At 49.9% G+C, this 26,616-nt stretch overlaps 9 protein-coding genes across 9 annotated transcripts; 4 read left to right on the top strand and 5 right to left on the bottom strand.

The window, feature by feature from the left end:
* Positions 1-518: 518 nt before the first annotated feature.
* Positions 519-4,663, bottom strand: BDW70DRAFT_147391 (uncharacterized protein; the record flags this gene model as incomplete). The annotated part of the gene is made up of 4 exons (XM_073738712.1): positions 519-2,084; positions 2,142-2,395; positions 2,711-4,436; positions 4,496-4,663. The coding sequence occupies 4 exons, from the start codon at positions 4,661-4,663 to the stop codon at positions 519-521; spliced, it is 3,714 nt and encodes a 1,237-aa protein (XP_073599913.1).
* Positions 4,664-5,054: 391 nt separating this feature from the next.
* On the bottom strand, positions 5,055-6,598 carry BDW70DRAFT_147390 (nucleic acid-binding protein; the record flags this gene model as incomplete). Its single annotated transcript, XM_073738711.1, has 3 exons — positions 5,055-5,472; positions 5,548-6,480; positions 6,582-6,598. The coding sequence occupies 3 exons, from the start codon at positions 6,596-6,598 to the stop codon at positions 5,055-5,057; spliced, it is 1,368 nt and encodes a 455-aa protein (XP_073599912.1).
* Positions 6,599-7,195: 597 nt separating this feature from the next.
* On the bottom strand, positions 7,196-9,995 carry BDW70DRAFT_156258 (Zn(II)2Cys6 transcription factor; the record flags this gene model as incomplete). The annotated part of the gene is made up of 7 exons (XM_073740163.1): positions 7,196-7,402; positions 7,460-8,167; positions 8,217-8,990; positions 9,044-9,075; positions 9,130-9,352; positions 9,407-9,818; positions 9,874-9,995. The coding sequence occupies 7 exons, from the start codon at positions 9,993-9,995 to the stop codon at positions 7,196-7,198; spliced, it is 2,478 nt and encodes an 825-aa protein (XP_073599911.1).
* A 2,252-nt stretch (positions 9,996-12,247) lies between these two features.
* On the top strand, positions 12,248-15,636 carry BDW70DRAFT_82287 (putative RNA interference and gene silencing protein (Qde2)). The gene is made up of 4 exons (XM_073744943.1): positions 12,248-12,585; positions 12,653-13,752; positions 13,809-14,053; positions 14,118-15,636. The coding sequence occupies exons 1-4, from the start codon at positions 12,341-12,343 to the stop codon at positions 15,588-15,590; spliced, it is 3,063 nt and encodes a 1,020-aa protein (XP_073599910.1). The 5' UTR covers positions 12,248-12,340; the 3' UTR covers positions 15,591-15,636.
* Positions 15,637-16,060: 424 nt separating this feature from the next.
* BDW70DRAFT_128426 (uncharacterized protein) lies at positions 16,061-18,351 on the bottom strand. The gene is made up of 2 exons (XM_073735437.1): positions 17,755-18,351; positions 16,061-17,684 (listed from the first exon to the last, which is right to left on the bottom strand). Exons 1-2 carry the CDS (start codon positions 18,058-18,060, stop codon positions 16,392-16,394), a joined length of 1,599 nt encoding a protein of 532 aa, XP_073599909.1. The 5' UTR covers positions 18,061-18,351; the 3' UTR covers positions 16,061-16,391.
* Positions 18,352-18,890: 539 nt separating this feature from the next.
* On the bottom strand, positions 18,891-20,012 carry BDW70DRAFT_82279 (DNA-directed RNA polymerase II subunit RPB7). The gene is made up of 4 exons (XM_073744942.1): positions 19,473-20,012; positions 19,343-19,423; positions 19,112-19,281; positions 18,891-19,049 (listed from the first exon to the last, which is right to left on the bottom strand). The coding sequence occupies exons 1-4, from the start codon at positions 19,719-19,721 to the stop codon at positions 19,040-19,042; spliced, it is 510 nt and encodes a 169-aa protein (XP_073599908.1). The 5' UTR covers positions 19,722-20,012; the 3' UTR covers positions 18,891-19,039.
* Positions 20,013-20,395: 383 nt separating this feature from the next.
* Positions 20,396-21,284, top strand: BDW70DRAFT_82269 (2-hydroxy-palmitic acid dioxygenase MPO1). Its single transcript, XM_073744941.1, has 4 exons — positions 20,396-20,530; positions 20,593-20,616; positions 20,670-20,729; positions 20,793-21,284. Exons 1-4 carry the CDS (start codon positions 20,498-20,500, stop codon positions 21,243-21,245), a joined length of 570 nt encoding a protein of 189 aa, XP_073599907.1. The 5' UTR covers positions 20,396-20,497; the 3' UTR covers positions 21,246-21,284.
* Positions 21,285-22,082: 798 nt separating this feature from the next.
* BDW70DRAFT_128423 (F1F0 ATP synthase subunit alpha) lies at positions 22,083-24,723 on the top strand. Its single transcript, XM_073735436.1, has 5 exons — positions 22,083-22,263; positions 22,443-22,612; positions 22,752-22,808; positions 22,866-22,986; positions 23,048-24,723. Exons 1-5 carry the CDS (start codon positions 22,192-22,194, stop codon positions 24,296-24,298), a joined length of 1,671 nt encoding a protein of 556 aa, XP_073599906.1. The 5' UTR covers positions 22,083-22,191; the 3' UTR covers positions 24,299-24,723.
* A 405-nt stretch (positions 24,724-25,128) lies between these two features.
* On the top strand, positions 25,129-26,585 carry BDW70DRAFT_82226 (methylenetetrahydrofolate dehydrogenase (NAD(+))). Its single transcript, XM_073744937.1, has 4 exons — positions 25,129-25,373; positions 25,533-26,166; positions 26,222-26,311; positions 26,366-26,585. Exons 1-4 carry the CDS (start codon positions 25,177-25,179, stop codon positions 26,447-26,449), a joined length of 1,005 nt encoding a protein of 334 aa, XP_073599905.1. The 5' UTR covers positions 25,129-25,176; the 3' UTR covers positions 26,450-26,585.
* Positions 26,586-26,616: the final 31 nt, after the last annotated feature.

The following is a 26,616-nucleotide window of genomic DNA, read 5'->3' as shown; positions in this document are numbered from 1 at the left end:
GACTTACGAGGTGGTCTAGTTTAGACTAGCCTAGACTATGGGGTATGGATCACGTACGGGACACGGCCGCACGGCCGCCGTTGGAACCCACAGCCCCATCGAAATCAACAAGGAGGCCAATTGAGAGCCGATAGTGTTGTATCTGTGGATCGGATTCAATTTCCAGATTGATGTGGTTGAGATAAAAGGTAAAGCTGCGGGGATGCCAATGGCAGTTGTGCAAACCTACCACTGCCATTCTGCTATGGATGATGGTGCATGGCTTCGCATGAGATTCTCTGCAACAAAGACAAAAAAGAAGTAGGCAAATAGATGTTCTACATTACCCACGTATTTGGTTGAAGAATTTACAATCAGAGTGCTTCGTTAGATGGAATCATTAAGGATGTTATTGGACCGTACAGTGGATAGTTAAAATTGCAGCAGGCGTCATTTATACATATTTAAAGATGTTGGAAGATGTATGATAGGATGAACAATAGCCTGCCAATGTTGAACGGAGCCACAACAAGCATGAGTTACAGCTTTGCCTTGCTTTCTTTGCCCTGATTCTGCCACGCAAAACCAATCTCCTTCCCAATCCCAGGCTCAACAATGACATTCACTATCGTAACGGTATCACTCGCGAAGCCCTCTTTCGTGGCTCTCTCCAGCTCTTCCTCACTCTTTACGAAATACCCCTTCCCACCACACATTGTAGCAAGCATCTCATACCTCGTCTCATAGAGCAGACTAGTCGAGCGCAGACCCTTAGTCTTAGCATTAGTTCCAGAGTCAGACTCGGATTTTTTGGTGTCGTTGGCCACGGTTTGATCCTGAAGTGTCTTCCAGTCCTCTTTCGAGATACTGTCACCGTGGTAGATGCCCGAATTATTAATGACGAAGATCAGTGCTGGGATACGGTACCGGGCGAGCGTTTCGATTTCCATCGCGCTGAAACCGAACGCACTGTCGCCTTCGAAGGCGACAATCTTCTTAGGACGGGATGTGCTTGCTCCGGGGGTAGCATTGAATGCTTCGTGCGCGGCGACAATATAACCCATTCCCACGCCCATTGTAGCGTACGTGCCTGCATCGAGACGCTGGCGGGGGTGGTAAAGTGGGAAGATGGAGCGGGAGATGTCCATGGTGTTGGCACCTTCAGAGACGTAGACAATATTCCCATCTTCGACGGTCGTCAAGGAATTAAGGGCTGTTTTGATGATGCGATAGGCTCGTTGATAAGTAAGTGGCTTACCGGCGGGCGTTTGCCTAAGAGCAGCCTTTTGAGCCTTGTCTTCATTCTTTTTGGCCGATTCGGCGAGAAGCAATGGGAACTTCGCTGAGGACGAGTATTTCCAGCTAGAAAGAGATGCCGTGAGTTGATCCACAACTAGACTTATATCTCCTAGGATTCCAAGCTCTGATGTCCCAGCGTTCCGCCCAATCTCCTCCGCGCAGATGTCGACCTGGATTATCTTCACTTTAGGAGACCATTTCGGCGGCTCACCAAAATGCAGGATCCAGTTAAGCCGCGCTCCCAGAACGAGAACAACATCCGCATGTTTCAATGCGGCACTTCGCGCGCTGGATGCATTCAGGGGATGTGAGTCCGGAACTACACCCTTACCCATGGGTGTAGGCAAGAACGGAACCTGTGTCTGGTCGACTAATCTTCGAATTCCGAGCTCTGCGCGCGCATATGCGGCACCCTTTCCGATAATGATGAGCGGAGCGCTAGCAGCCTTCAGCAATTGAGTAGCCTTCAATATCAATGCTGGATCACCGCTGGCCTTCGGTGGTGCCGATACGAGCAGGTTCTCAGGTTTCGGTAGTTCAAACTGCGAAGTCAGTTTCCCCTTGATGATATCGGCCGGTAGATCGATAAATGTAGGGCCTGGCCGACCATACCAGCACGTCCGGTAGGCATTCTTAATGGCATCCGGGATGAAGTCGAGTGATGAGGCGCGCGTGGCGAACTTCGTGTGAGGGGTCAAGAGGGAAATGGCGTCCAGCTCCTGAAAGGCGCCCTTCGTGACAGCACTGGTCTCGGCTGATCCAGCAAGCACGAGGAGAGGGAAGTTGTTCGCGGAGGAATTTCCAATCTATTCACCGTTATACGTTAGTCCTGGTATTCTGGTGATTGGGATTAGGCATCCTACTCCTGCCAACGCATGGAGGACTCCAGGGCCCCCAACGACAAGACAAACTCCAGGCCGCCCTGTCATATATCCATAGACGCTGGCTGCATAGCTGCAGGCTTGCTCGTTCCGGAACGCCACGAATCGGATCCCTAGGTTGATGGCCTCTTCTGCGATCTCGACGACGGGAATGCCGACGATGCCGAAAATTACGGTGACTCCTAGGTCGCGCAGGCTGCGCGCGATGATCTGTGCCCCTGTTCTGATAGCCATTACTGTGTTAACCTAACTAAAGGTGTTGAACATTGACATGACGGTAGCCTGGAGGATGGGTGGAGATAACGGATGGAATAAAGCGGAGAGAATGCGGGTCACTAAGTGCCGAGGCTAAAGAGAATTGAGGTCATTGCGCGGCTTTCATACAACAGCGTACATTCTAGAGCTAGACCTATACTCTGTTGCGAGTATTTACAGGTATCCAAGGTCATTCAGGCCCAGCCTGACTCCTACCCCTTCTCAGAACTCAAATTCTTTCCGGAATATATTGACATCCATTCCCGCTTCCACCATATCGGCCAAGTCTCGTCGACCCATTTGGCTAAATACCCGTCGCAACGTGTCGTAGAGGTTGGTACTTTGGTTTGCAGTAATCATGCGGTTTAGTTCGGCCTCATTGATGCGACCATCGTTGCCGCCTACAATCTCCCTAGCGCGTTCCTTTCCTTCCTCCTCGACCACACGATGCATGGACAAGGCTCCCAGAAGATGCTGCGCTGCTTCCGGGTAACAACCAATGTTGATACATGATACGCCTAGGTTGTAGCGCGCTCGGACAAAGTTAGGATTGATGTTCAGAGCTTGTTCGTAGGCTTCAATAGCTTCTTCTGATCGCCCAGAGTTGGCGAGCGTAGCTCCCAGGCGGTTCCAAAGGAGATGAAGCTGCTCCCTCTGGTTCGTGGTTCCGGATTCAGTGCTCGCCAATGCTGTCGTAAAGCAGTCTACGGCCTTCTCGTACTCTTCTGCGCAATAGAAGAGGACGCCCAGACCAACCTGAACATCAGGATCCATCTGCGCTCCCGACGGCGACAATTGAGCCGCCTGTATGAAAAGATCGGTAACACGTTCATGAAGAATCTGGCGGTCAGTGAATCCTAGGTCGGCGTCTGAGGATAGATCATCTGGACTAATGATCTGAGGATATTTGACGGAAAGCCAGCGCTCGAGGGTACGGTAAGCTGTTGAGTCGTACCCTTCGTTCGTGTATGACACAGCAAGTCCCATGAGGGCGTCAAGATTGTTCGGATCCACCTTGAGAGCCTGCTCCAGTGCCCGAATAGCGGGGAGTTCCTTCTCATTTTGAGCCTGGGCAGTACCCAGCATAGTCCAAGCCTTCACATGCTGAGGGTCTTTCTGCACCGCTGCCTCAAAGGCCAGAGCTGCCAGGGACAAATTGCCGCCTTCTTGCATAATCTTCATACCCTCCTCAAAGGGATTAGCGATGTCGCGGAAGACATTCTCCTGCTCGAACGAGTAATCACCCAATCGAGGCTCCCTGAACCGAGTATTCAGATTGTCGAACCCATCCCATTCAGCCATATCACCCATATGGAGATTATCATCGATATTGTACTCAGAATCCTCCGCCAGTTTTCTATTTGTTGCCGTCTCAGCTTGGACTCTTTCCCATACACGCTCAAAATGACTGAGGTCTTCGGTAATACTGGTGGTGGGGACTGACCTGTCAAGATCATTCAATTCCGCCTCTATGGCTGCGTTGGCCTCGTCATCCAGCTTCCCCTGATCTGCCGTCTCGATCTCTTTGAACTGAGCCTCCCAGTTCTCATCGTCGAGCTCAATCATCCGCCCCTTTCCTTTATCCTGCGTTGAAGCCTCAGCCGGCTGCTGATGTTGCATGCCCATGGGTCCGAATCCAGGCTGCATCACCCCCATCCCTCCGTATCCCATATACCCCATGCCCATAGGTCGCTGGTAACCACCCATCATTGGTGACTGACCGGCGGTAACTGGGCTAGCCGATTGCGGAACGCTCATGGTGCTCTGCTGCTGAAAGCGGGCAAACTCGGCCGGCGTGAACCCCGATCCGTTGTTCATCATCGGACCCTTTGGCCCGGCAAAGGCAGCCTCCATGCGGGCTTGTTCTCCGGGGTCAAACTCCGCAGCCCACCCCGGCGAACCCGTTCGGGGCGTTGTGTGCATCTGCTCTAGTTGCTGTCTCACTTGCTCCATCTCCATCCTCATATGCTGCTGCGGGCCGCCGGGGAGTTGGGCTGATTGCTGAGCGAACTCGTCCATCATCTAAATACCATATTATTAAGCAGCCATCCAAGAACGAAATAGTAGTAGAGCGCATCTACCTGGTCGTGACCCCCCATCATTCCCTGCGAGCGCATACCCTCTTGCATTCCGGGGGCACGCCCAACAAGCCGGTCACGCTGGAGAGACTTGTCATCTTGTACGTGTTTCGTAAACTGCGTGAGGGGGTTTCCCGCGGTGGAACACTCAGCGCCACCAAGAAATGACATCTTGTAGAAAGCCGCAACGACAGTCACGGGAAAAAGGTGAATTCAAAAGAGCGGTTTCAAGGAGAATTCCTAGGGATATAAAAAGCGTCGGACATAAGGATAGGGATGACTGATGAGAAAGTCGGAGGTAGACAGCCTCCAAATGCTCTGAAACGTGGGGTTCGGCGCTGCTTTTGAGCCGATCGGGAGGAGAGCAAAAACTGCCGAGGCTCCACGAGAGTCACGTGGAATAGAATCAGACATACACTGTAGTACGGAGGTGGCAACGACAAATGGTGTATTCCTAAGTCTCTTCAATGATATGCATGGATATATAGTACAGTATATGCGCTAAGTTACATAGAATCAATACAGACAAAGAGGTATAATCATCCCAATCCCAATGCCAAGCTCATACAGCAACAGGAAAACCCCCTTGGGCCGACTTTGTTTTGCTATAATCAATCTTGAGCCGTCGTCCATAAGGCCTCCTCTGCGCGAGCTTCTCATGCGCAACCATCGCACTTTGGATATCTAGAAACTCAGCATGAATGTATCCACGGAGCGCTCCTGACTGGCGGTCTACCGTCACCCGTACATCAGTAAGACCGTCTAGATCCTTGACGAGATCATTGAGGTCACGGTCGGTCATCTCGAATGGCACATTGCCAATATAAAGTGTGTTAGTGGGTTTTTTGTTCTTGAAGCTATTTGTTATGTTGGTTTGTGCATAGTACAGGGTCACACGGCGCCCCTCATATATTCGCATATGCATAGCATCGATTGCCCGTCTTGCCGCAGCGTTGCTGCTAAATTGCACATAGCCGTATCTGCAACAATACCACGCCGTTAGCCACGCCAATCCCATATAACAATCCAATATCATGAATCAATTCAACACTCACCCTTTGCTAATGCCCCGGCTGTCGTAAATGATATTTACACCTTCCACGACCCCATACTTCGCCATCTGCTTTTTTAGGTCCTCCGCCGTCACGTCGTAAAAGAGGTTGCCAATGAATACTGTTTGCTTAGGTTCGTATTGCAATCGCCTCAGCATATCTAGCTTCTCGCCATGGGTCATTTGTTTCTTTTCAGCGGCTGCCCACGCTTCTTGAGCGGCTGCCTCGCGGATCTGAGAGATATCAAAATCAAGATCGGGGTCATGCTCATCGACTGTTGTGCTCTTCGTCGATGATTCTGAAAGACTTTTCTTGGCAGCTAAGCCTTGATCGAGCGTTTGCGCTTTCTCCGCCCCGGCCGCATTCGACGGCGCCCGTGGAACGTTGCTTGTGGCCACGGTTGGTGCCGTGTCTGCAATAATCGTGTCCGAACGACGCCTTTCTCGCACCTTTTCCGCACCGACCTCATGCTCGGGCGCTGTTGGTACACCACTCATATTACTAGTGGAATCTGAACCTGTGAGGTTTATATTCTTGCAAGTTTCTCCATCCTCTTGCTTGGTCTCTTTCGTTGAAACGGTTCTTGTCGTCGCAGCAGCCGTAGTACCACTTGTTAATTCCAGCTCATTTTTCAGATCCCCTTTCATAACTTCCTTTTCGACTGCCTCAGCATCATTTTCAATTGGTGGTGATGAGTCTAGCGCATTATCCGCGGTGGCTGTTGCCGTGGTCGTATCCGAATTCGTTGCTGTACTTGCCGCAGGGGCATCCTTCGAGTCCAGCGGCCCTTTAGCATTCCCCAGTGACCGTCTGCTCTGTGTAATCGACTGGTGGACAACCACTGGTAAGTGTGTTTGTGGTAATGCTGTCAATCTTGATCGGACTATCGGAGAGGGTGAAGCCAGAAGGCGACAAGCGGCGCGGCGAAGAGTGTACCTAGGTAGATACAAGTAAGTACAACGTTGTTGAACAGACTTGGGGGCAGAAAATAGCGCACATTTCCAGTCTCTTTGATAAAGACATCAACCGATTTTGACTTTCCAGGTATGGCCATTTCGACTGCAAGAATGGAAAAAAGTTACTGGCGACGGACCACCAAGGACCAGTCACGTGTTGATAACGATAGCGCTCGGCGGAGCTGGATCTTGTTGGGAGCCTCAGGCGAACACTGATTTAGACTGACTTCAAGTGGGTTGAGAACATTTGACTACAAACGATAATATATATGTATTTGGAGATATATTGATTCTTTAATGTACACGCAAAGCTTATCACATGTCAATCGGTGCCATAGCTTTTCAAGCCACCCGCCACATCAATCTTGTATCCCTTCATAACCATTAGATACGCTCCAGGAGTAGAGATGCAGAGCATATTCGTACAAAACCCAGGGGTTCCCAGGAACCCAGAGTCGATAAGAACGAGAAAACTTCACCAACAGCATAGATTTCAACTTGATATGTGTGGCACAGTCAGTTCCCATTTGGTAAATTGTACAAAGAAAGTACATTAAAAGAAGCGGTGCTGTCTTGAGCCGCATAACTTATATGCAGATAAAGCTGACTTTTCATGCCTTCGTAATACGCAATTCGATATAATCGTTAACAGCAACGAAACAGATGAGGTCCTTGACCATAGATTGGCCCGATGCTCATGTTGAGCCATCGTTCTCGTAGCCGTTGTTAGGGAACAAGTTTGTGGTCCGAGGTACGGTCCGAATTCTCTCCGCAGGGTTACTCTGCGTCGCCGGTAGTTGTGATGGGGATAATGGACCGGGGTTTTGTTGAATATCCATAGGGGCCCACCATGTGGCTGGCGTGTCAAGAGTCCCGCCTTGGATATAATTGTCCCAGGCATCCTAGAGCATATTAGTCCCGCGTGCTAATGACAATTTAAAGGCAATGGAGGAGAATACCCAGTCGAGATTCACCTGCATATCAGGCATCTGTCCGAACATGTTATTGAAAATAGAGGAAGCACCCGGGTTTGCCTCTGGCCCTCCAAATCCCCCAAGGGTCGGCAATGGGGTTTCTGAAGGCTTCAATGACACATCATTAAACGCTACGCTTTGGCCAATAGGCGTCATTCCGCTACTGAGCAATCCCAAAGTCATCGCGGCGCTTTGCTTCTCGTCTTGAGGCTCAAACGCGGGCGTGACGGGCGTCCCTTCAAGATTCTGCCGCTGCTGAAGGCCATTAAGCATCACACCGAGGACACCGCTGGCTTTCCAGGCATCCATGGTCTCGTCTCGGAGTTCATCCCAGATTTCTTTGCTCCGCTGCACAGCCGCCATCATCTCTTCCCGCCTATCTCTGCCCCAGGCATAGGTATCGGAAGATGCCCTGGAAGCACTGGGTAGATTGTATCCATGGTAAAGATCAAGACAGATAATTGTTGCAGCTTGCAAGAAGTCGCTAGAGCTGAGCGTAGTTACTCGGTTCTGCCGGCTGCGTAATCGACCTGTCGGTCGTGTTTCCACATGGAGCATCGACTGGTAACGCAATAATTCCAAGGCTGAATCAATACAAGTTCTACGCGAGTGTATGAACCGAGGATTTTCGCGAGCTCGAAGAATGTATTTACGATGAAGCAAGCATTGCGCTCGGTGGTAAACACTCATCACCTGCAAGCCGTCAGAATGGATGGAAGGCTCAACTGGCCAGCAAACTCACAGAAAAGCGAGACATAATAAGCCCCAGGGGATCTAACGAAGACTCCTCGAAGGGGCGCACAAGAAGGTGATCCGGTATCATATCCCGTGCTCGGCGTAGTTCTGAATCCATCTCTATGACCTTGTCATATGGCGTGTTCTGTAAGGAGGAGGTCTGCTCAATGGCCTGGCCCAGAACGTTCGCTAATCGCGACTTCGTGATAAGGTAGGAGAGTGGTGTGGGTTCGTTGGGAGGTCGTGATGGGGGTAGTTCCTTGCAGTTTTCATCGAAATCATCATCATAGAGGTTGCGCGGAAGTTCGGTATCACTATCGGCCATACGAATCATACTAGGTAGTCCAACTTGGCAGGAAAAAAGCAGATCTGCTTGCCTGACAAATGACCATACCCTACGGCGCATTTCGCCCTGGAAAGGTGTGATGTTCGGGAATGCCTTTGAGTCTCTGTGGTATCCCATTCTCATAGCCAATCGAACAATGACACCGTTAAGGACCCAAACTGAGACGTCTGCTTCCTTTGTCTGACAAAAGTCACCATGGAGGTGGAAAGCTAAGCACTCAATGAGGTATGGGTATGGTTTCGTGTAATCGGCAAGTGTGAGACACATTGCTACAAGGTTTCGAAATGTGCCAGCCATATCCAAGGATTTGCCCCTAAACTCAGGAGGTTCATCGCCTTCACGATAGTACGACAGCATGGCGAGCCGCATCATGGCGAAGAGCATTCCGATCCAGACAATGCAGGTCTGGGAGGGGTCTTCCCAGTGTTTATTATACTAGAAAATATTCAGCAACAATGCCGATTCTCACATGGTTGAGCCATACTTACCTGAGCCTGGAAGGTAGGGCCATGAAGAAAGTCTGACACCTTGTTAGCATTCAGTGCGAAAAATTCGAATTAATTTAGGTACTTACGAGTCGCAGGGTCGTAACAGTTGAAATACCGCGCTATGAGCATATCTGTTGTGTATTTCGAAGGAAATGAAGACATGATTTCGGCTCTGCTAGTCGCTTTCATGGCTCCAAAGAGCAATGTAGAGCCAGGAACGTCGGTGGGAAGTTTGGTTGCCTTCAGCTTCTCCGCTTGCTCTTCATATTGTTTCTTATGCGTGTTGAAATAATTCTTGACCTCCGATATCTAGAAAGAAGAATGAATACAACAATACCCATTGCTTAACAGGCGAGGACTTACCTCACTGAGGACAGACGCCCAATGTGCATCACTGATATAGTATGACTTGTTGTTATCCACTTTCATAATGCCGAATGACTTGGTCACTTGTTCAGTCTCACTTTCCTCTTGATTCGGGCCATCGTCTTCAATTTCCAAGTCATGAACATGCTGAGCGGATCCTGTACTACTACTTGTTCCCGATATAGCTGCCATGGCGGCTGCAGGACCTTCAGATTGCGACCCGTTGGTCATCAATGATAGTACCAAGCCCTCCAGGCGGTCGATTCTGTTCTGCATGTCATCTGGAGAAGTTGAAGCAGCCTGGTTCGCCGAGTTCTTCTTTCGAGAATGTGTTTGAGCATATGTGCAGGAATGAGCGTCGCCGCGTTTGACACAATTCTCACAAGGGTGCGCACGGTTGCACCTCAGCCTATTGACCGTTAGATGTATACTGGCGAAGGAGAAGAGGAGAGGTTTGTACATACTTCCGATGCCGACAAGGGCCGCATGAGAGAGGTACTCGGTTTCGCTTTCGAACGATTCTATACTGGCCTTCCGGTGAAGGGCCGTTGCTAGAAGAGGTTGTAGACGGTGGAGTTGGGCTCATTCTGACGTTAACAGTGCTGGGATCAAGATAGATTTTAGAACAGCAGCGCAAGAGACGAGAAACTATGGGAATAATCCACGACACAAATGGCGACCAACCAGTCACTAAGCCGTGCAGAGTTTCGGTGATTTATGCAACCACTGCTGACTACTAGGAAATAATGGGGAGGCGGAAATGTCCCTGGGAATCGTCAACCGTCATAGATTCTAAATCTTGATGCGGTTCCAGGAGCAGCTGCACGAGGCTCGACGAGTGGGCGCAACGATTACCCGGTCACGCCTGCCTGTCAAAATAGCCAAGTCCGTGTTCTAGAAGCGGCTATTCTTCAACGTTTCGTGGTTTATCAGTTCACTCGAGCGCTTGTACAGTTGGACCGCGCGAGAAATCGAAATGTACGTAGTGTGTGTGTATTGGCGGGCAGCTGGGGGTTAAGGGTGGGGTGAGAGGCGATGTAGTAGTACTACCCAGCAAGGTCAAAACGTAAGCCGGAGAGAAGCAGGCGAAGCGGCTGGTATGGTCTATGATATCGGATGCTCAATGACCCGCCAGCAATGCTGGACGTGTTCAGCGGGGATCGAAGCGCGGCGATGGACGTAGGATGTTTTGCGATCGAGCTCAATAATGCCAAGATCGGTCGCCAGCGATAGGGAGGTACAGAGTGCGTAGGTTTTACTCTGCCACTACCAGAAGCCACGAAGCACGCGTTATTCCAAAGCACTCTGGTGTTGAATCCAGACGAGCAACACAGGTCGATCGAGTTGAGGAAGAGAACGACGAGGGACCGCAAACGGGATCCTCGAGACTTCCTAACTTGGTTCTGCTTAGTGACAAGTTTGGAAGGCGTTATCTCCGTTATCACCATGGATCACCAAAGGCGGTCAACTCCTGCTCTTTTGGTCGTCTCTGTTTCCTAGACTCTGGCTCGAACTCGGATTCTGGTGGACGGGCAACACCAGGATGAAGGTGCGATTGGGCTTCTTGAGTTATGTTTTTCGTAGAGAATCCAGAAAACCAGCTATAGTTGTGGTGCCGACGCTAGTCTCGCCGTCCGACAAGTGCCCTTCACAATGAATCCTCGCAGGCTACCAGAGTTTTCGTCACTATTCCAGATCAACCAAGCGCGAGCCAGGTGGCGGAAAGGCCTTCTGAACCGTCCCGTCATGTTACGGAATAGTCTGACCCTGGTCGAGACCGCGTCTTTCCATTTGCTAGTCGATTGCAGGAATCACGTTAGGCTGTGGCTTTGCCCGACCTCTGAGTCACATCTGGTGTCCACTCCAATCAGAATAAACGATGGGGCCTGACCCAGCTTCTCCCTTCTACCAGCAACGGCACAAGGACAGCGTGCAACTTGAAGTTGAGACCGTGGTTCTCAGCTGTCAGACAGGGCTGGAGACTGGAGACCCGTGGTCGGTGGTCGGTGGTCGGTGGTCCACCTGCTGCACTGTAAGGAAGCGGAGGTGGACCACAACCATCTGGGCAATATCCTTAGCAAAGACAGCTGCGTTCAGTTTGGGAGAGTCCTCACTCCTCACTCCTGTTGTCAACAAATAAGGGGAATTCTAATAAACTGCGCTGCAACGACGACCGAAATGTGACATTTTAGTCTGTGCAGTAATCGAGGCGTGGCACTTGAATTCTAAGCTTCTGACTGAGTCTGCCGACCGTGTAATCGATAGTATCTGCATCGATATAAAAGAGTCTGCCTTGGAACTCAATACCAATATTATGCAACCCACAATCTATCGATCAATGAGGGGTAAGTGATGATGTTAACTGATCAGAAATCAGGCAACACAAACTATGGTCAGCCCTACTTGATCTTCTGTTTCTGGCCCTTTCCATTGCAACAATGCGTACATAGGAGAGCTTCTTAGCTGCGCATTCTCGCGCAGCTTACTCCCCGCCCAAAGAATTACACGGTTATGTATGCCCCCTTCCGGCAGTCATCCTGTCCAATACTTGTCGCAGATTATCAGGACTGACTTGGCGAAATCAGGCTGCATTCAATGCAACAAACGGCGACTGGCCAATCACCATGATAGTTATACCCAGAAATTACCAACAAAGCATGCATAATTATCCTTGTGTCTGTGAATGTGTTTTTACCCTGAACAAAGGTACATCTGTGTGGTGGGGGAAGGAGCAGGCTGGACATATAAGCTTTCTTTAGTAACCACGTCCTCCATCAAACTCCTCTTCTCTCTCTACGGCTTCCAGCTTTACTGTCTACAGTTCTTAGCGCCATCTAGCTTAACGTGATCATATCTTAAACATCATTCTTCAGCTTCGGAAAACACTGAGTCACTCGCTTCTCGCTTTATTTACTCACCCATCTATCTATCATGTCGAGCGCCGGGGGATCACCCCAACGAGGCAGCCGTGGAAGAGGTAACGACCGCGGTAGAGGACGCGGACTGTTTCATGGTGATCGCGGGGGAGGCCGCGGAGGAGGCCGTGGCTTGTTCAACGATCTAACCCGTCGTCCAGCACCGGGTGATTCTGGACGGGGAGGCTCCAGAGGCCGTGCTGGCCGTGGTGGCCGTGGTGGTGGTCGAGGAGGCTTGGATCAGGGTCCTCTTATTTACTTGTATGTGTCAGGGTACCTAATTTAGACAAGATTCAGACGCCAAAGGCTAACAACTCTATACTATCAGGCCTCCTGGCGGTGCCCCGCAACCGAATGTTAAAGTTACTCAGACGGAGAACTCCCAAGCAGCAGCCCTCGTCAAGAAGGAGAAGTCTGCAGGGTACCCTGAACGACCCGGTTACGGCACGCAGGGACTGCCTATCCAGCTCTTTGCCAATTACCTCGAACTGAAATCTGGCGGAAAGAGTCTATTTAGGTACCACATAGATATCGATGGAGGAGGCCGCAAACCCTCGTCCAGGAAAGCAAAGCAGATCATTTGTTTGTTACTTGAGGATCATTTCCCTCAATTCCGTCACAGCATCGTGACCGACTACAGGTCTAATTTGATTTCGCATCTGAAAATTCTGGACCACGAGCAGCCCTCGGTCAAGTACAATGTTACTTACCGTAGCGAGAAGGAAGACGAGCCGCGCGACACACCTGAGACCTACCGTATTACCTGCAAATTCACTGGCCGGCTTGATCCCGCAGACCTTCTTAACTACTTGACTTCTTCCAACGCAGCTAGTATGCTCCACGAAAAAGCTGAAATCCTGCAGGCACTGAATATAGTCCTCGGTCATCATCCTAAGTCCACTGGCTCTATTGCCTCGGTCGGTACAAACAAGCACTATGCTATTCACGACAACGCTGCGGAGAAATTTAATCTAGGCGCCGGCTTGGAAGCTCTTCGAGGATACTTTGTCAGTGTCAGAGCGGCGACGGCACGTCTACTCGTGAATATTCAGGTCAAATATGTTGCCTGTTACCAGGATGGCCCTCTATATCAGGTCATCCGCGAGTTTCAGTACGCTCACGGGAGGAGTGTTTATGCCTTGAAGAGATTTCTCGACAGACTCAGAGTAGAGGTCACCCACATTAAAAGGAAGAATAAGAGAGGAGAGTATATTCCAAGGATAAAGACCATCATCAACCTCGCCACCCCCCAAGATGGAACCCGGGATGGAAACAAGCTCAAGAATGCACCAAAGGTCGAGGTCATCGGGGCTGGCCCAAACGACGTTTGGTTCTTTCTTGATGCTCCGGAGCAGGGAAAGGGGAGCAAAAAAGCTGGTCCCAAGCCCTCCGGGTCCTACATCACTGTTGCCGAGTTTTTCAAAAAATGTGAGAGTGTTTTTCGTGAGACCACGCGTTCTTGAGACTGATCTAAAGTGTCAAAGACTACAGTATCCAAGTAGACCCCGGTATGCCAGTGGTTAACGTCGGAAGTATAGCCAAGCCATCATATCTGCCTGTGGAAGTCTGTGACGTTCTGTCAGGCCAACCAGCAAAGACGAAGCTTTCGTCTAATCAGACACGCCAGATGTTGAACTTTGCAGTGCGAAGCCCTGCGCAAAACGCCCAATCCATTGTCACAAAGGGAACGCAAATATTTGGTCTCCGGGATCCCACCGATGCCACTCTGGTATGCCACTCTTTCTTATATTTTCTTATTCAAGATAGAATTGCTAATTCGTTCGTCTTGACAGGTGGACTTTGGCATTCAAACCAACCCCAACCTCATCACAGTGGCTGGCCGAGTTCTTGCTCCTCCGACTGTATACTACAAAGATGAGAAATCAAAGGACAAGGAGATTGCTCCTATGTCCGGCAGCTGGAACTTGAAATCTATCAAATTCTCGACAAGCTCCAATCTTCAGAGTTGGGCCTGTATTCTTATTACCGCTGGGCCTAAGCAACACTTCCAAAACCCTGATGATCTGGAAGACTGTCTATACCGGTTTACGAAGAAGCTCAGAGAGGTTGGCGTTAACGCAAACCCTCCCGTTTTTAAAGTTCGACTGCAGGTAACCAAAGAGAACGCTGAGACGGTCATCGACGCAGAAATAGGTAAAATTTTGCGTCAACATCGGCCAAAGCTTATATTGACGATTCTGCCTTTCAACGACACCGGACTCTACAACTGTATTAAGAGGGCTTGCGATGTTCGCCATGGCGTACGCAATATCAACGTTCTCGCTGAGCAGTTCTGCAAGCGCAATGAGCAATACTTCGCTAATGTCGGCCTGAAATTCAATCTGAAGCTCGGTGGCGTCAATCAAGTCGTACGACCCAACCAGTTGGGTATAATCGGCGAGGGCAAAACAATGCTTATTGGTATCGATGTTACGCACCCATCCCCTGGTTCTGCCAAAGGTGCGCCCAGTGTCGCCGCCATGGTCGCATCTGTCGATTCTTCTCTCGGCCAGTGGCCCGCTGAGATTCGTATTCAAAGGGAAGCTCGCAAAGAGATGGTCGACGCCCTTGACTCTATGCTTAAAGCACATCTACGCCGCTGGGCAGCTAATCACAAAGCCGCATACCCCGAGAACATTATTGTCTACCGCGATGGAGTATCAGAAGGCCAGTATGACCACGTAACCGACAAGGAACTGCCCCTTCTCAAGAATGTCTGCAAGAATATCTACCCTGCGCCCGACACAGCAAGAAACCTTCCTCGTTTTTCCATCATCATCGTTGGCAAACGCCATCACACGCGCTTCTACCCAACCCGCCAGGAGGATGCAGATCGCTTCAACAACCCCGTCAACGGCACAGTGGTCGACCGCGGCATCACAGAAGCCCGCAACTGGGACTTTTTCCTTCAGGCCCATACAGCACTTAAGGGAACAGCCCGCCCAGCCCATTATTACACGGTATGGGACGAGATTTTCCTTAGGCAGAAGATTATTCCTCCTGCCAAAAACGCAGCTGATATGCTCGAGGCCATGACCCATCACATGTGCTATCTCTTCGGTAGGGCAACCAAAGCTGTCAGCATCTGTCCGCCAGCCTACTACGCTGACCTAGTTTGCACGCGTGCCCGTTGCTATTTAAGCAGTGCTTTTGAACCCTCTACACCCTCCGGTAGCGTTATTGGTGCTGAAGATACAACAGTAAAGGTCGCTAATGATGATGTCCTTATCCATCCTAATGTCCGGGACACGATGTTCTACATCTAAATTGTCCTGAACTTGTTGACTCATTTTATTAGCTCTATTTCGGTTATGTTGGTAAGTTGCTGTGCGGCGGGCTTGGTCCGTGTATGCTTTTCTCACGCCCTCCTAATGCTTGGACGTGTGCTTGGAAACGTTAGCCGCAAATTTTGGCGGCTTAAGTACAGTGAAAAATAGGTAGATAGAAATTCCATTGTTACGTCAACTCTGCTAGAACAAATTAGTAGTTGGAGTAAATTTCGTTCGTGGTGTCGACATATATTTCAAGCGCCTAGCCCTAGTTGAAGTTTGCCCATTCCACGGAATACAACGAATGATATGAGTACTTGAAAGAGGAAATGAAAGTTTAAATTGTCCATGTAATTCCCAGAAATCAATTTTAATGATATCTTTAAAAGATCATCGTGCAAGACCTTTCACTACTGTTTCACTACTAAAGCACAGTGGAGGATTCTAATCCTAGCAATTGACGTTAATTACAGGGTATGATGTTTTCAACTGAACATGACAACAAGACAACAAGAACAAAGTACAAAGAATCAAAGAAGTGAAAAGGGTAGTCTTGCGTAAAGAGTTGAAATAGAACATGGGAAATAGAACAGAATAATACAGGAGAAAGAAATACAAGCCGCCGGAAACAAAGTTAGGCCGCCACCAACTGAGAAGTAGAAGAGAAGGAACAAAATGAAATCACTGATAATCATAGATCCATGCAGGCATTGACCAAGTAAGTAGCCGTTTAGTATCATTCAAGGTTCACTGTACCGGTACGTCATGGTTTTTTTTCTTCATCGCGTCAAGCTGATCCTACTCCTCGTCCTCAAATCCCCAGCTCCGCTGGTTGACATTCTTCAATACCCGACGCTGAGGAGGACGCGATTCCTTGCTTGGCTCAGGGGACTTATCAAAGTGCCACGAAGACTCCAATGCCTTAGCAGCCTTGACCCTATCGCCTGTGGGCTTCTTGTTCTCGTGGCTTACAGTGGCCTCCGGGTCATCCCAGTGGCTCTCAAAATCCTTCTTGCGGTTCGGTCCGTTATGGACAACTGAGAGGGGGCGCTCCTTGCTGGCTTGCTGCTTGGCGCTTTCCTCGGCCTCGAGGTCTTCTGCCTCGGCGTACAGCGTGTCCTTGTAAAGGCCTAGGCCCTTGTTGCCGTATGACCGGATAATGCGCTTGTTGCCTTGCTCTTCACCATCCGCGATTTGGAAATGAGTCTCGGCGTCACGTCGAGGTTGTACGACGCGAGGCCTAGCTGGGGGTGTGTCCTGCTCAGGTTCGTCGTCGCTCCAGCCGAAATGGCGGACTTCTTCACCACGGGGTCCGCGTTTGGCCTTTGGGGGAGTTGAAAAATCTTCAAAGTCCCAGTTCTTGACGTGACGGGAACCAGGCCGCGAGGTAGTTGGCTTTATCTCGCGGCTGCTGTTATCACCGCCTAGCTCGAAATGTTCATATCGCTTGGGGTGCGCACGGTAAGCGATCTGCTCTGGCTTTTCGCGGGAGGCGGTCTCGTTATCGTCGTCGAAGATGCGAGAGGGAGCGAAGTGCCTACCGGCACCGAGCTTGGGCACAACTGGAGAAGGCTCAACCTCTTCAGGTTCGAAAATGCGCGACGGGGCGAAGTGCTTGCCTGCGCCGACCTTTGGTGCGATGGCACGTGTTCTTGAGGGCGTTTCGGGCGCGTCATCATTTCCCTCATCACCTACAAACAGCTCTTTGTAGTCACGGGGTGGAGGCTGCGCAGAAGCAGGGGCACGAGGACGGTGTACGGGCTCGCCACGATCTTTGCTGGGAGAGAGGAGCTCGAATAGCGACTCAGCGGCATATGGGTCCTTGATGTGTTTTTTTCCAGGAGAGCCTTCGCGGGCCTCGTCTTTCGTAGTGGATGAAGGCTCAGGTCGAGCTGCTGGGGGAGGTCCATTGTCCGCTGGTGCTGATTCGGAGGCGAATCTGATCAGGCGGGTCTGCTTATCCGCGTCGCGAACGGGCCAGTTACGAGAGCGGTTCCCAATGACCTCGACCTGTTTTAGCAGGGAGGCCTGGTCCCAATAGATTCTAATGCTTTGAATCTCATTATTGGCGTTGAATCGGACGATATGGATCTGCAGGAACGATCGGCCGTATTAGCACGTAGTTTAGAATCGGAGAAATTGGTAATAGGAGAGCGCCCACCGTGGGGAATTTTGCGACGCGATCAAACAGGAACGTCTCGTCCAGGTTAGGAAGATAGGCTCCACCTCCAGTAAGGAACTGCAGAGAAGTCTCAATGTCCAGGGACAATGCGTTGGAGCCTTGTACAGTGTCAAGAACAGTCTGGGAATTGATTTTGAGTTCTTGCTGCCTGGAGAGATGCTTGATCACTCTTTCGGCGCCGTTGATCTCGGTAGTGGAGGTGATATAGATCAGGGAAACATCGGACGCCAGGAAATCCAAGCTGGGAGAAGCAAGGAACTTTTGATACACCTCCTTCAACGACATGGCGACACTGGGAAATGGATTATGAAGAGAATAGCACCCGGTAGAAACGTAAATAAACGAGGGAAACGGAGTGATTGTTTGGTTACGCAAGAAGCGAACCACGGATGACCGTCAACACGAGTGATCCAGTGCAGCGCGGTTATTATGGCAGAGGCGAAGTGAAGAAACAGAAGCCTTGATCCGTTGTCTCTGTTTGATTAAATATAAGAGTGAGACACCGTGAGAGGGAAGGTTCAAGGAAACCTCAGTCCTACAACAGTCCAACCCAAGAACCACAACACAGGGCACCGCACGGTATTTCGGCTGCTCTGGCCTCTTAGCAATGCCACAACCAGGGTCAATCGCAATAATAACGGCTCCAAATTACCGAGGATGGTAATTCACCAAGGGTTCCTTGATAATTACCCAAATAATGGCCAAGGGAGCCAGGACTGGGGATTCCACATGCGCCAGACGCACCAGTGTTTCACCACCACGCCCGCCCCGAAGCCGCGTCTCTCAGGCAACTGCATTAGATTGAGAATGACCATAATATTAAATAATGCTTTCATTATGCTCTATGAAATGTGATTCATGCCTCCTTGACTCCAATATCTTTATATGTATCAGTATATTGCTTATGAATAATTCTTTGCAGTCATGGCGCTCAGACACCATATCACTCAATCTGTCCTCCCCGTGAGGTGGCGTGAATAGATCTGCATCAGCCAAAACAAAGTCGCTTTTGCTGCAATCAGCGATCGGTCTGTCATCGTCAAGGTTGCAAGGAGAATAGTTGGTTGAATAATTCTCATCGTGTCTTTGGGGAGGTGTTTCGTAGAACCAGTGTGTCTCACATGCTACTGTTGAGTAACTTCAGGGTTGACTCTCGTGCCCTCGATAAGTTTGGTAACTGCCCATAGAACAAACTTCCCAGCGTTCTTCCTTCGGTTATGGTTCGATGGTCGTAATTGTCATAAAAGCCGCAAGCTTCGTGTATTTAGAGTGGTCTAGGAATAAGAAGTAGCGAGTGTTAGCACTGGCAATAACACAGAGCGCGAAGCACACCCACCCTAAATAATCCTCCTTTATTGTTCCAATCGCATTGATCGCGGCGACGTCTGGCTTCACACCAAGAATCTTCAGTCGCAGACTGGTACCTTTCTCAATAACCTGGTCCGCGTGGTCGGTGTATTGTGGCGGCACTGTGTTGGGCTCCCACTTGATGTCGGAGGGGATATTCTTGCGGAACAATTAGCACCTTGCACAACAACAACCGCAGCAATAAACAAGGGAAACGTACTTTGCGCGCAATGAAAACCGACAATGGACCAGCTAAGGTGAAGATGCCCGTAGGTTTGACTGATGTGACAAGAGCATCAACCTATGGACCGGTTAGATATCATCTGAGTCCACGTCAAAGGATAGCATACGGTTTCTCCCCTGAAAGGCTTCCAGATAATTGCTCGGTACTTAATCGTGTATTCCGCTTGTCCGTTTCCCGGGAGCACTCTTCCCTCGCCGATATCTACCATGTCCATGACGCATATCACAAAATGATCTCCGGTACACCGCCCTTCTTCCTCCTCATTCAAGCGATTGATGAGGTATTCTCGCACATTCGGGCCGAAGTACGAGGGATGTAGAGTGATGACCTTTGTCTCTTCTTTGAGGAAAAACATGGCAAAGGCACGTCAGGTTCGGCGGTATGGAACGACGAATGACCGAAGATAGGAGGTCTGCTTGTAGTTGCGAACAGAGGCGTAAGTTTGCGACACGGCTTTCGAGTGCGATTCAGGAGAAGATTGTATTGTCACAGAGCGTCGCAAAGGTCGAATAACTGGGTGGGCTGGCAAAAAATAGATTAACAACTCAGAAATTAATGATTCATGGCCGCTCGCGGAACAAAGAAATCTATTTGCAAATATTTGAAATGAGTAAAATGTAGAGTTTCTTATCGGCGACTAAATTCTCTACAGAGGTTAATTCTCATCGGAAGACCAGCGATGAGCTTCTTCGTGCCTGGTCACATCTGGCTGAAACTAAGTGAGCTGTCCGGTCAGGTGACTAGCTATACCCATTTACAGGACAGCACTGCTGAATTTGCGGGGCCATGACGGCCCTGTATAGTGTAATACACCATATTTGTTTCCTGCAAAGAACCTCGGTTTAACACATGGCGTTCATGTATTCAGATGATCAAAATTGGTCGCTAATTGTCGGCTATAATTAAGCCGTAAGACTGCAATTGGTTCGAGTCTGACTGTGTATGGCCAGTAATAAGTATTGCTGGAAGTAAAACGGTCCGTTCCTAAGATAGCGGCTTTGATGATCTGGGGTTGGCTCATACGATGACTTTCACACTTCATTAACCCTGCGGGGACTTGCGGTTTGTCTTTTACAATCTACCCTTTTTCCATCCCAGCTCCCTCGTTATATCTATCTTTGCAGCTCCAAGATGGCGTTGAACCTCGAGAAGCAACTCCTCTTTGTAAGTCCTTAGTCCTTACGTGGCATGGCCTTAAATCCAGGGATATTTGCTCACAAGTGTAGTACGGCGCATACCATAACAATCCAGTTCGTCTCCTCTCTGCCGGGATGGCCCGCGACTTCCACTGATTGACTTTTAGGTAAACGTAGCGATTCATATAACATGTGTGCCGATACTCTTATTTACCGGCATTGCAATGGTATGCTTCCAAGCAGGCTTCGGAATTTAGTATCACTAAGAAGGTCCTGTCATCTACGTTTAGGCATCGAACTCACCTCCTCTTTTCAAGCTACCCGAAGTCCTGCAATTCGAAGACTTACCTCCAAACATCGGAACGATCGCAGCGCTCGTTTATGCTACCTTCTATGTCCTCTTGGAGCCTGTCGCTGGCACTCTCATCGCACCGCTCCTACTCGGCGCTGCAGCCTTGGGTAACCGCCTCCTAGCTACTTATGGAATGACAGCCAACTGCTGGTTCGGTGGGATTCATGTGGTATCCTGGTTGTTGCAGTTTGTCGGCCACGGTGCCTTCGAAGGCCGCGCCCCAGCGCTGTTAGACAACCTGGTTCAAGCTTTGCTCCTTGCGCCTCTCTTCGTGTGGATGGAGATCCTTTTCTTCTTCGGTTATCGCCCTGAGCTGAGGGCACGATATGAGGCTAGTGTGAAAAAGGAGATCGCAGCGTTCAAGGAGAAGAGAAACAAAGCGTTGAAATAAGGTGGTCCCAAAGAGGCGGACGAGAAATGTCTAGTTTTGTACGGCCGAAATCGGTCCAGTCATTTTTATGCCCAGCGTTCATGGACTAAATATTGCTATTCGCTTTGGATTCGCTAAGTGCCAGGAGTTTCCTGGAACTGATTCGATTGTTGTGTACTTAAATGCTCCAATACTAATCAAGAATCGTTCTGTCTGCATTTGAACGAGTTCGTAATTCGGGAGCAGACTATATCTATCGAATGCGAAAGGGCTGGTAGTTGGCAGTGGTGATGTAAACCTGGCGAAACTTGGCGGCTTGTAACCTTGGACGGACCCGGCGGCCTTTTCGGGCGCAAATGTACCCGCGCAGCTGTACATAGGAAAAGACATTTGATAATTGCCCATGTACTTCAACAGGCCATCTTACCCGTAGTATTACCTATGTAATCATCGAAGCACGATAGTCAAGTAAAATGCCAGTGACGGTAGTTGTTGTGGTGGTTATAGCAACGAATGACTAAGCTACAAATATCCGGAGATCCGAAAAATACAAACACGGTGACCAGAAAGGTAACGGGATTGCCAGCTGTCCGGCCAGACAAACATCCCGACCACCACCACAGCACGTGTCTCTGGGAGAAAGTATGTAGAAAGGTCAATGGAGAACAGAGTTAAATGTAACTTTCTCTATAAAATTTATAGTTTAGCAGAGGCATGCGTTGGTTAAATCAATTTGACCCGAGGAGTTCTTTTTCTTGGGGTGTCCCGTGAGCGCACTAGGGCGGGTTCGGAGGATGCTGGCACTCGGCAAAAATAGGCTTAGTCTCAGTGCTGAGAATCCTCCCAACCCCGACGACAAAGCTCTCCTTCCATTCATCCACACTCCTCCTCTCCTCTCACCTCTTCCCCCCAATTACATCTCTTATTCAGAGAAACCTCTCTCACAGTCCTCTGAACCCTTTTCACAATGTTCAGGAACGCTTTACGGCAGTCTAGCCGCACCGTTGCGGCTGCCACTGCCACTGGCAGGATCGCCTCGGTGAGTTCTATCCCTACCCAGGTCGACGACGACAACTCAATTTGCCCGTTTCCCATCCGAAAGTCATCTCAATGAGACATTCAATTGCCTCTTTCGACATCGCCCTCGATTCTCTACCCTCTCAACGCGTTGTGGCTGCGCTTCATCAATAGCTAACAAAATTTGCTTCCGGTTGACAGGTTCGCGCGGCTGTTCCCGGCCCCCTCTCTGCTGCTTCTAAGCAGGTCCGTACCTATGCTGCTGAGGCCAAGGCCTCGCCCACCGAGGTTTCTTCCATCCTTGAGCAGAGAATCCGTGGTGTTCAGGAGGAGTCTGGTCTTGCCGAGACAGGACGTGTTCTTTCCGTCGGGTATGTCGTCGCCTTCATGGGTGGAAAAATTTGGTGTCGGCTTCAATAGCGCTTAAGCTGTGGACAAAGAACACCAAAAGCTACCTCGAAACTGCTTAGACTATCCTAGTGCCGTGACTGACTCAATTCTATCAATTAGTGACGGTATTGCTCGTGTCCATGGCATGACCAACGTCCAGGCTGAGGAGCTGGTCGAGTATGGATCCCGATATTGCTTCTTTCATTTTGAACGCTACGACTAATATCGATATAGGTTCGCCTCTGGTGTTAAGGGTATGTGCATGAACCTTGAGGCCGGCCAGGTTGGTGTTGTGTTGTTCGGTTCCGACCGTCTCGTCAAGGAGGGCGAGACTGTTAAGCGTACCGGCGAGATTGTATGTCATTTTCATTGTTATCGTCAATTATGCTATCAAGCATTACTTACAAACCATACAGGTTGATGTCCCTGTTGGCCCTGAGCTTCTTGGTCGTGTCGTTGATGCTCTTGGTAACCCCATCGATGGCAAGGGTCCCATCAACGCTTCCACCAAGAGCCGTGCCCAGCTCAAGGCTCCCGGTATCCTTCCTCGTCGCTCCGTCAACCAGCCCGTCCAGACTGGTCTGAAGTGTGTCGACTCCATGGTGCCCATTGGTCGTGGTCAGCGTGAGTTGATCATCGGTGACCGTCAGACTGGTAAGACCGCTGTCGCTCTCGATGCCATGCTCAACCAGAAGCGCTGGAACAACACCAGCGACGAGTCTAAGAAGCTTTACTGTATCTACGTTGCCGTCGGTCAGAAGCGTTCCACCGTGGCTCAGCTCGTCAAGACCCTCGAGGAGAACGATGCCATGAAGTACTCTATTGTCGTTGCTGCTACCGCTTCCGAGGCTGCTCCCCTCCAGTACCTCGCTCCCTTCACTGGTTGTGCCATGGGTGAATGGTTCCGTGACAACGGCCGCCACGCTGTCATTGTCTACGATGACCTTTCCAAGCAGGCCGTCGCCTACCGTCAGATGTCTCTGCTGCTCCGTCGTCCCCCTGGTCGTGAGGCTTACCCCGGTGATGTCTTCTATCTCCACTCTCGTCTCCTCGAGCGTGCTGCCAAGATGAACGACAAGCACGGTGGTGGCTCCCTCACTGCCCTTCCCGTCATTGAGACCCAGGGTGGTGATGTCTCCGCTTACATTCCCACCAACGTCATTTCCATTACCGACGGTCAGATTTTCTTGGAGGCTGAGCTCTTCTACAAGGGTATTCGCCCCGCCATTAACGTCGGTCTTTCCGTGTCCCGTGTCGGTTCCGCTGCCCAGGTCAAGGCCATGAAGCAGGTTGCTGGTTCCCTGAAGCTCTTCTTGGCTCAGTACCGTGAGGTTGCTGCCTTCGCCCAGTTCGGTTCCGATCTCGATGCCTCCACCAAGCAGACCCTCAACCGTGGTCAGCGTCTGACCGAGCTCCTCAAGCAGAAGCAGTACTCCCCCATGGCCGTCTCTGACATGGTTCCCCTTATCTTCGCTGGTGTCAACGGTTACCTCGACAACATTCCTGTCGCTAAGATCCTCCAGTGGGAGTCTGACTTCCTTGCTTACCTCAAGAGCAACCACCCCGAGGTCCAGGAGACCATTGAGAAGGAGGGCCAGGTCAGCAAGGAGCTTGAGGCTAAGCTGAAGGACATCATCCCCAGCTTCAACAAGTCTTTCAACGCATAGGTGAGCAAGCGACATACTTGTTGATTAGCCTACCATGTACTGTTTCAATTTCCTGACTCTGTGTGTATAGACAAGATAGCTTGTACAATTGACTCCACTGTTTTGTTCTTCTCTTCGCCTAAGCTTCAGGTTGGTTTTGGTCGCCAAGACCTAATGTATCTGTAGCTGTGAAGCAAACAAACCGGTGAGCCGAGAGGCAGGGCCAAAAAATATGAAATAATATCCTGTACGTTTAGATGTTTTTGCGCGGCCAGAGGACGGCATCAGACAGAACAACTGAGTGATGGCAAGTCCCACGGGACACGGAGTTGCATGCTCTTCGGTTGGTCTTCGGCTGGGATTCCTTTGTCTACATATATGCACTCGAATATGATTTCCTTTGTTTCTATACCTATATCTCAATGAAAGCATTGTCTGCTTTTCCACCATATCGGGGAATCTCTAATCTATAACGCATCTGTAGCCACCACTCATTCACTAAAGCTCCTGCCCTTGGTCTAATGCTAACCATATAACGATCGAAAAAGCTCGTCGGAACAAAGTTTTCTAAAAGAGTGACAACCGACCAAGCGTGTTAACTTTTTATTACCCCCATGGATAACAGCAAGAATAACGGACATACCAAGGTATACCACGTATATGCAGCAGGTCAGTAACCTCGTACCTATGATTCCATCGAAGCCCCTTCTCTTACACAAGCTGGATGAAGTCACAACTGGAAATCGATACTGGCTGAATGCGGGATGCTGGATTACTTATCGATAAGCGAACCTTGGGAAGATTTTCACGTCTCAAATTTTCAAGGCCCCTCCATCACCTATGAAACGGCATTGACTCATTCGCACATCTTGTCTCGAGGATAATCTCGTTGCAAAAAAATGGCTACGTCTTCAGAATCAGCACCGACCAATTGTAAGGTCATGCTCTCGAAGCATGTCGCGAACGGCCTGCTCGCAGAAGTCTCTGAGGGTATCAAGACGCTGGAGAAGCCGCCTCATCTGGTCGGATTCCTGGCGAACAATGATCCTGCGGCGTTGATGTACGCGCAATGGACCGAGAAGACATGTCATGAAAAGTGAGCCTTCTTTTGTTCGTTCGTATCCTGCTCCGCTACGCACATTGGCCGCGGCGTGGGGTTGTTCGTGTCATGTCCGTTTTGTTGTGTTCCCTCAAAATCACATACGCCCCGGTCCCTGTATCTCGTAGCTAACGTAGATCTATCTTATACATATAGTGGATTCCGCTATTCCCTCCGCGAAGTTCACCGTGATAACCTTGAAGAGGCAATCCTGGCCGCAAATGTCGACCCCGACGTCGACGGCATCATCGTCTACTACCCCATATTCAACAACCGTCAAGACCAGTACCTGCAGCAAATTGTGGACGTATCCAAGGATGTGGAGGGTCTCAGCCATCGCTACATTTTTAACATGTACCAGAACATCCGCTTCCTCGACCCGGAGACCAAGCGCCAGAAATGCATTTTGCCCTGCACGCCTCTCGCAATCGTCAAGATTCTGGAGTACCTAAACATCTACAACACAGTTCTGCCATATGGTAACCGGCTCCATGGACATACGATCTGCGTCGTTAACCGCTCAGAGGTGGTGGGCCGGCCGCTTGCTGCGTTGTTGGCGAATGATGGTGCCTGCGTGTATAGTGTCGATATCACTGGTATCCAGAAGTTCTATCGGGGAACGGGTCTGAAGTTGGGTAGACATGAGGTTGAGGATGTAGAGGGAAAGGAGCTGAAGGATATTGTCCCGCTGTGTGATACCGTTATCTCTGGTGTCCCTGGGGACAAGTACAAGTTCGACACTAGCTTGCTGCGAGACGGTGCCGTGTGTATCAACTTTTCAAGCGAGAAGGTATGTTTCTCTCCACGACCACTAGCTGGCACCTTACTTATACAGGAGTAAACAGAACTTTGGTCCTGAAGTTAAGCAAAAAGCCTCCATCTTCGTGCCCTCGATTGGGAAGGTGACTATCGTCGTTTTGCTCCGGAACTTGCTGGTAAGTCCTGAGACTTTACTACAAATGCGCTCAAAACTGACTACATCCCAACAGAGACTCATTCAGAACAAGAGAATGGACGACATTAAGCCTGCTGCTGCTACCGAGCGTCCTGGCACTCTGGAGGCTGCTTCGTAGAAAGTGGTGTCGGTCAAAAGATGTTATCAAGCGCACTGAGATAAGATTTCCCTTCTTCAAACGTTAAACTCGCTTTTTTTTATCTGGCTTATATAGACTCTGCTTATCATCTTGAAATCTTATGATAGAGCGCAATGAGAAATGAAGGGCCGCTAATAGTGAAGTCA

The sequence above is a fragment of the Aspergillus foveolatus genome (assembly GCF_047715535.1).
Source record: "Aspergillus foveolatus strain CBS 279.81 unplaced genomic scaffold BDW70scaffold_4, whole genome shotgun sequence".
Lineage (NCBI taxonomy): Eukaryota > Fungi > Ascomycota > Eurotiomycetes > Eurotiales > Aspergillaceae > Aspergillus > Aspergillus foveolatus.
This window is presented reverse-complemented; position numbering and strand designations above follow the sequence as displayed.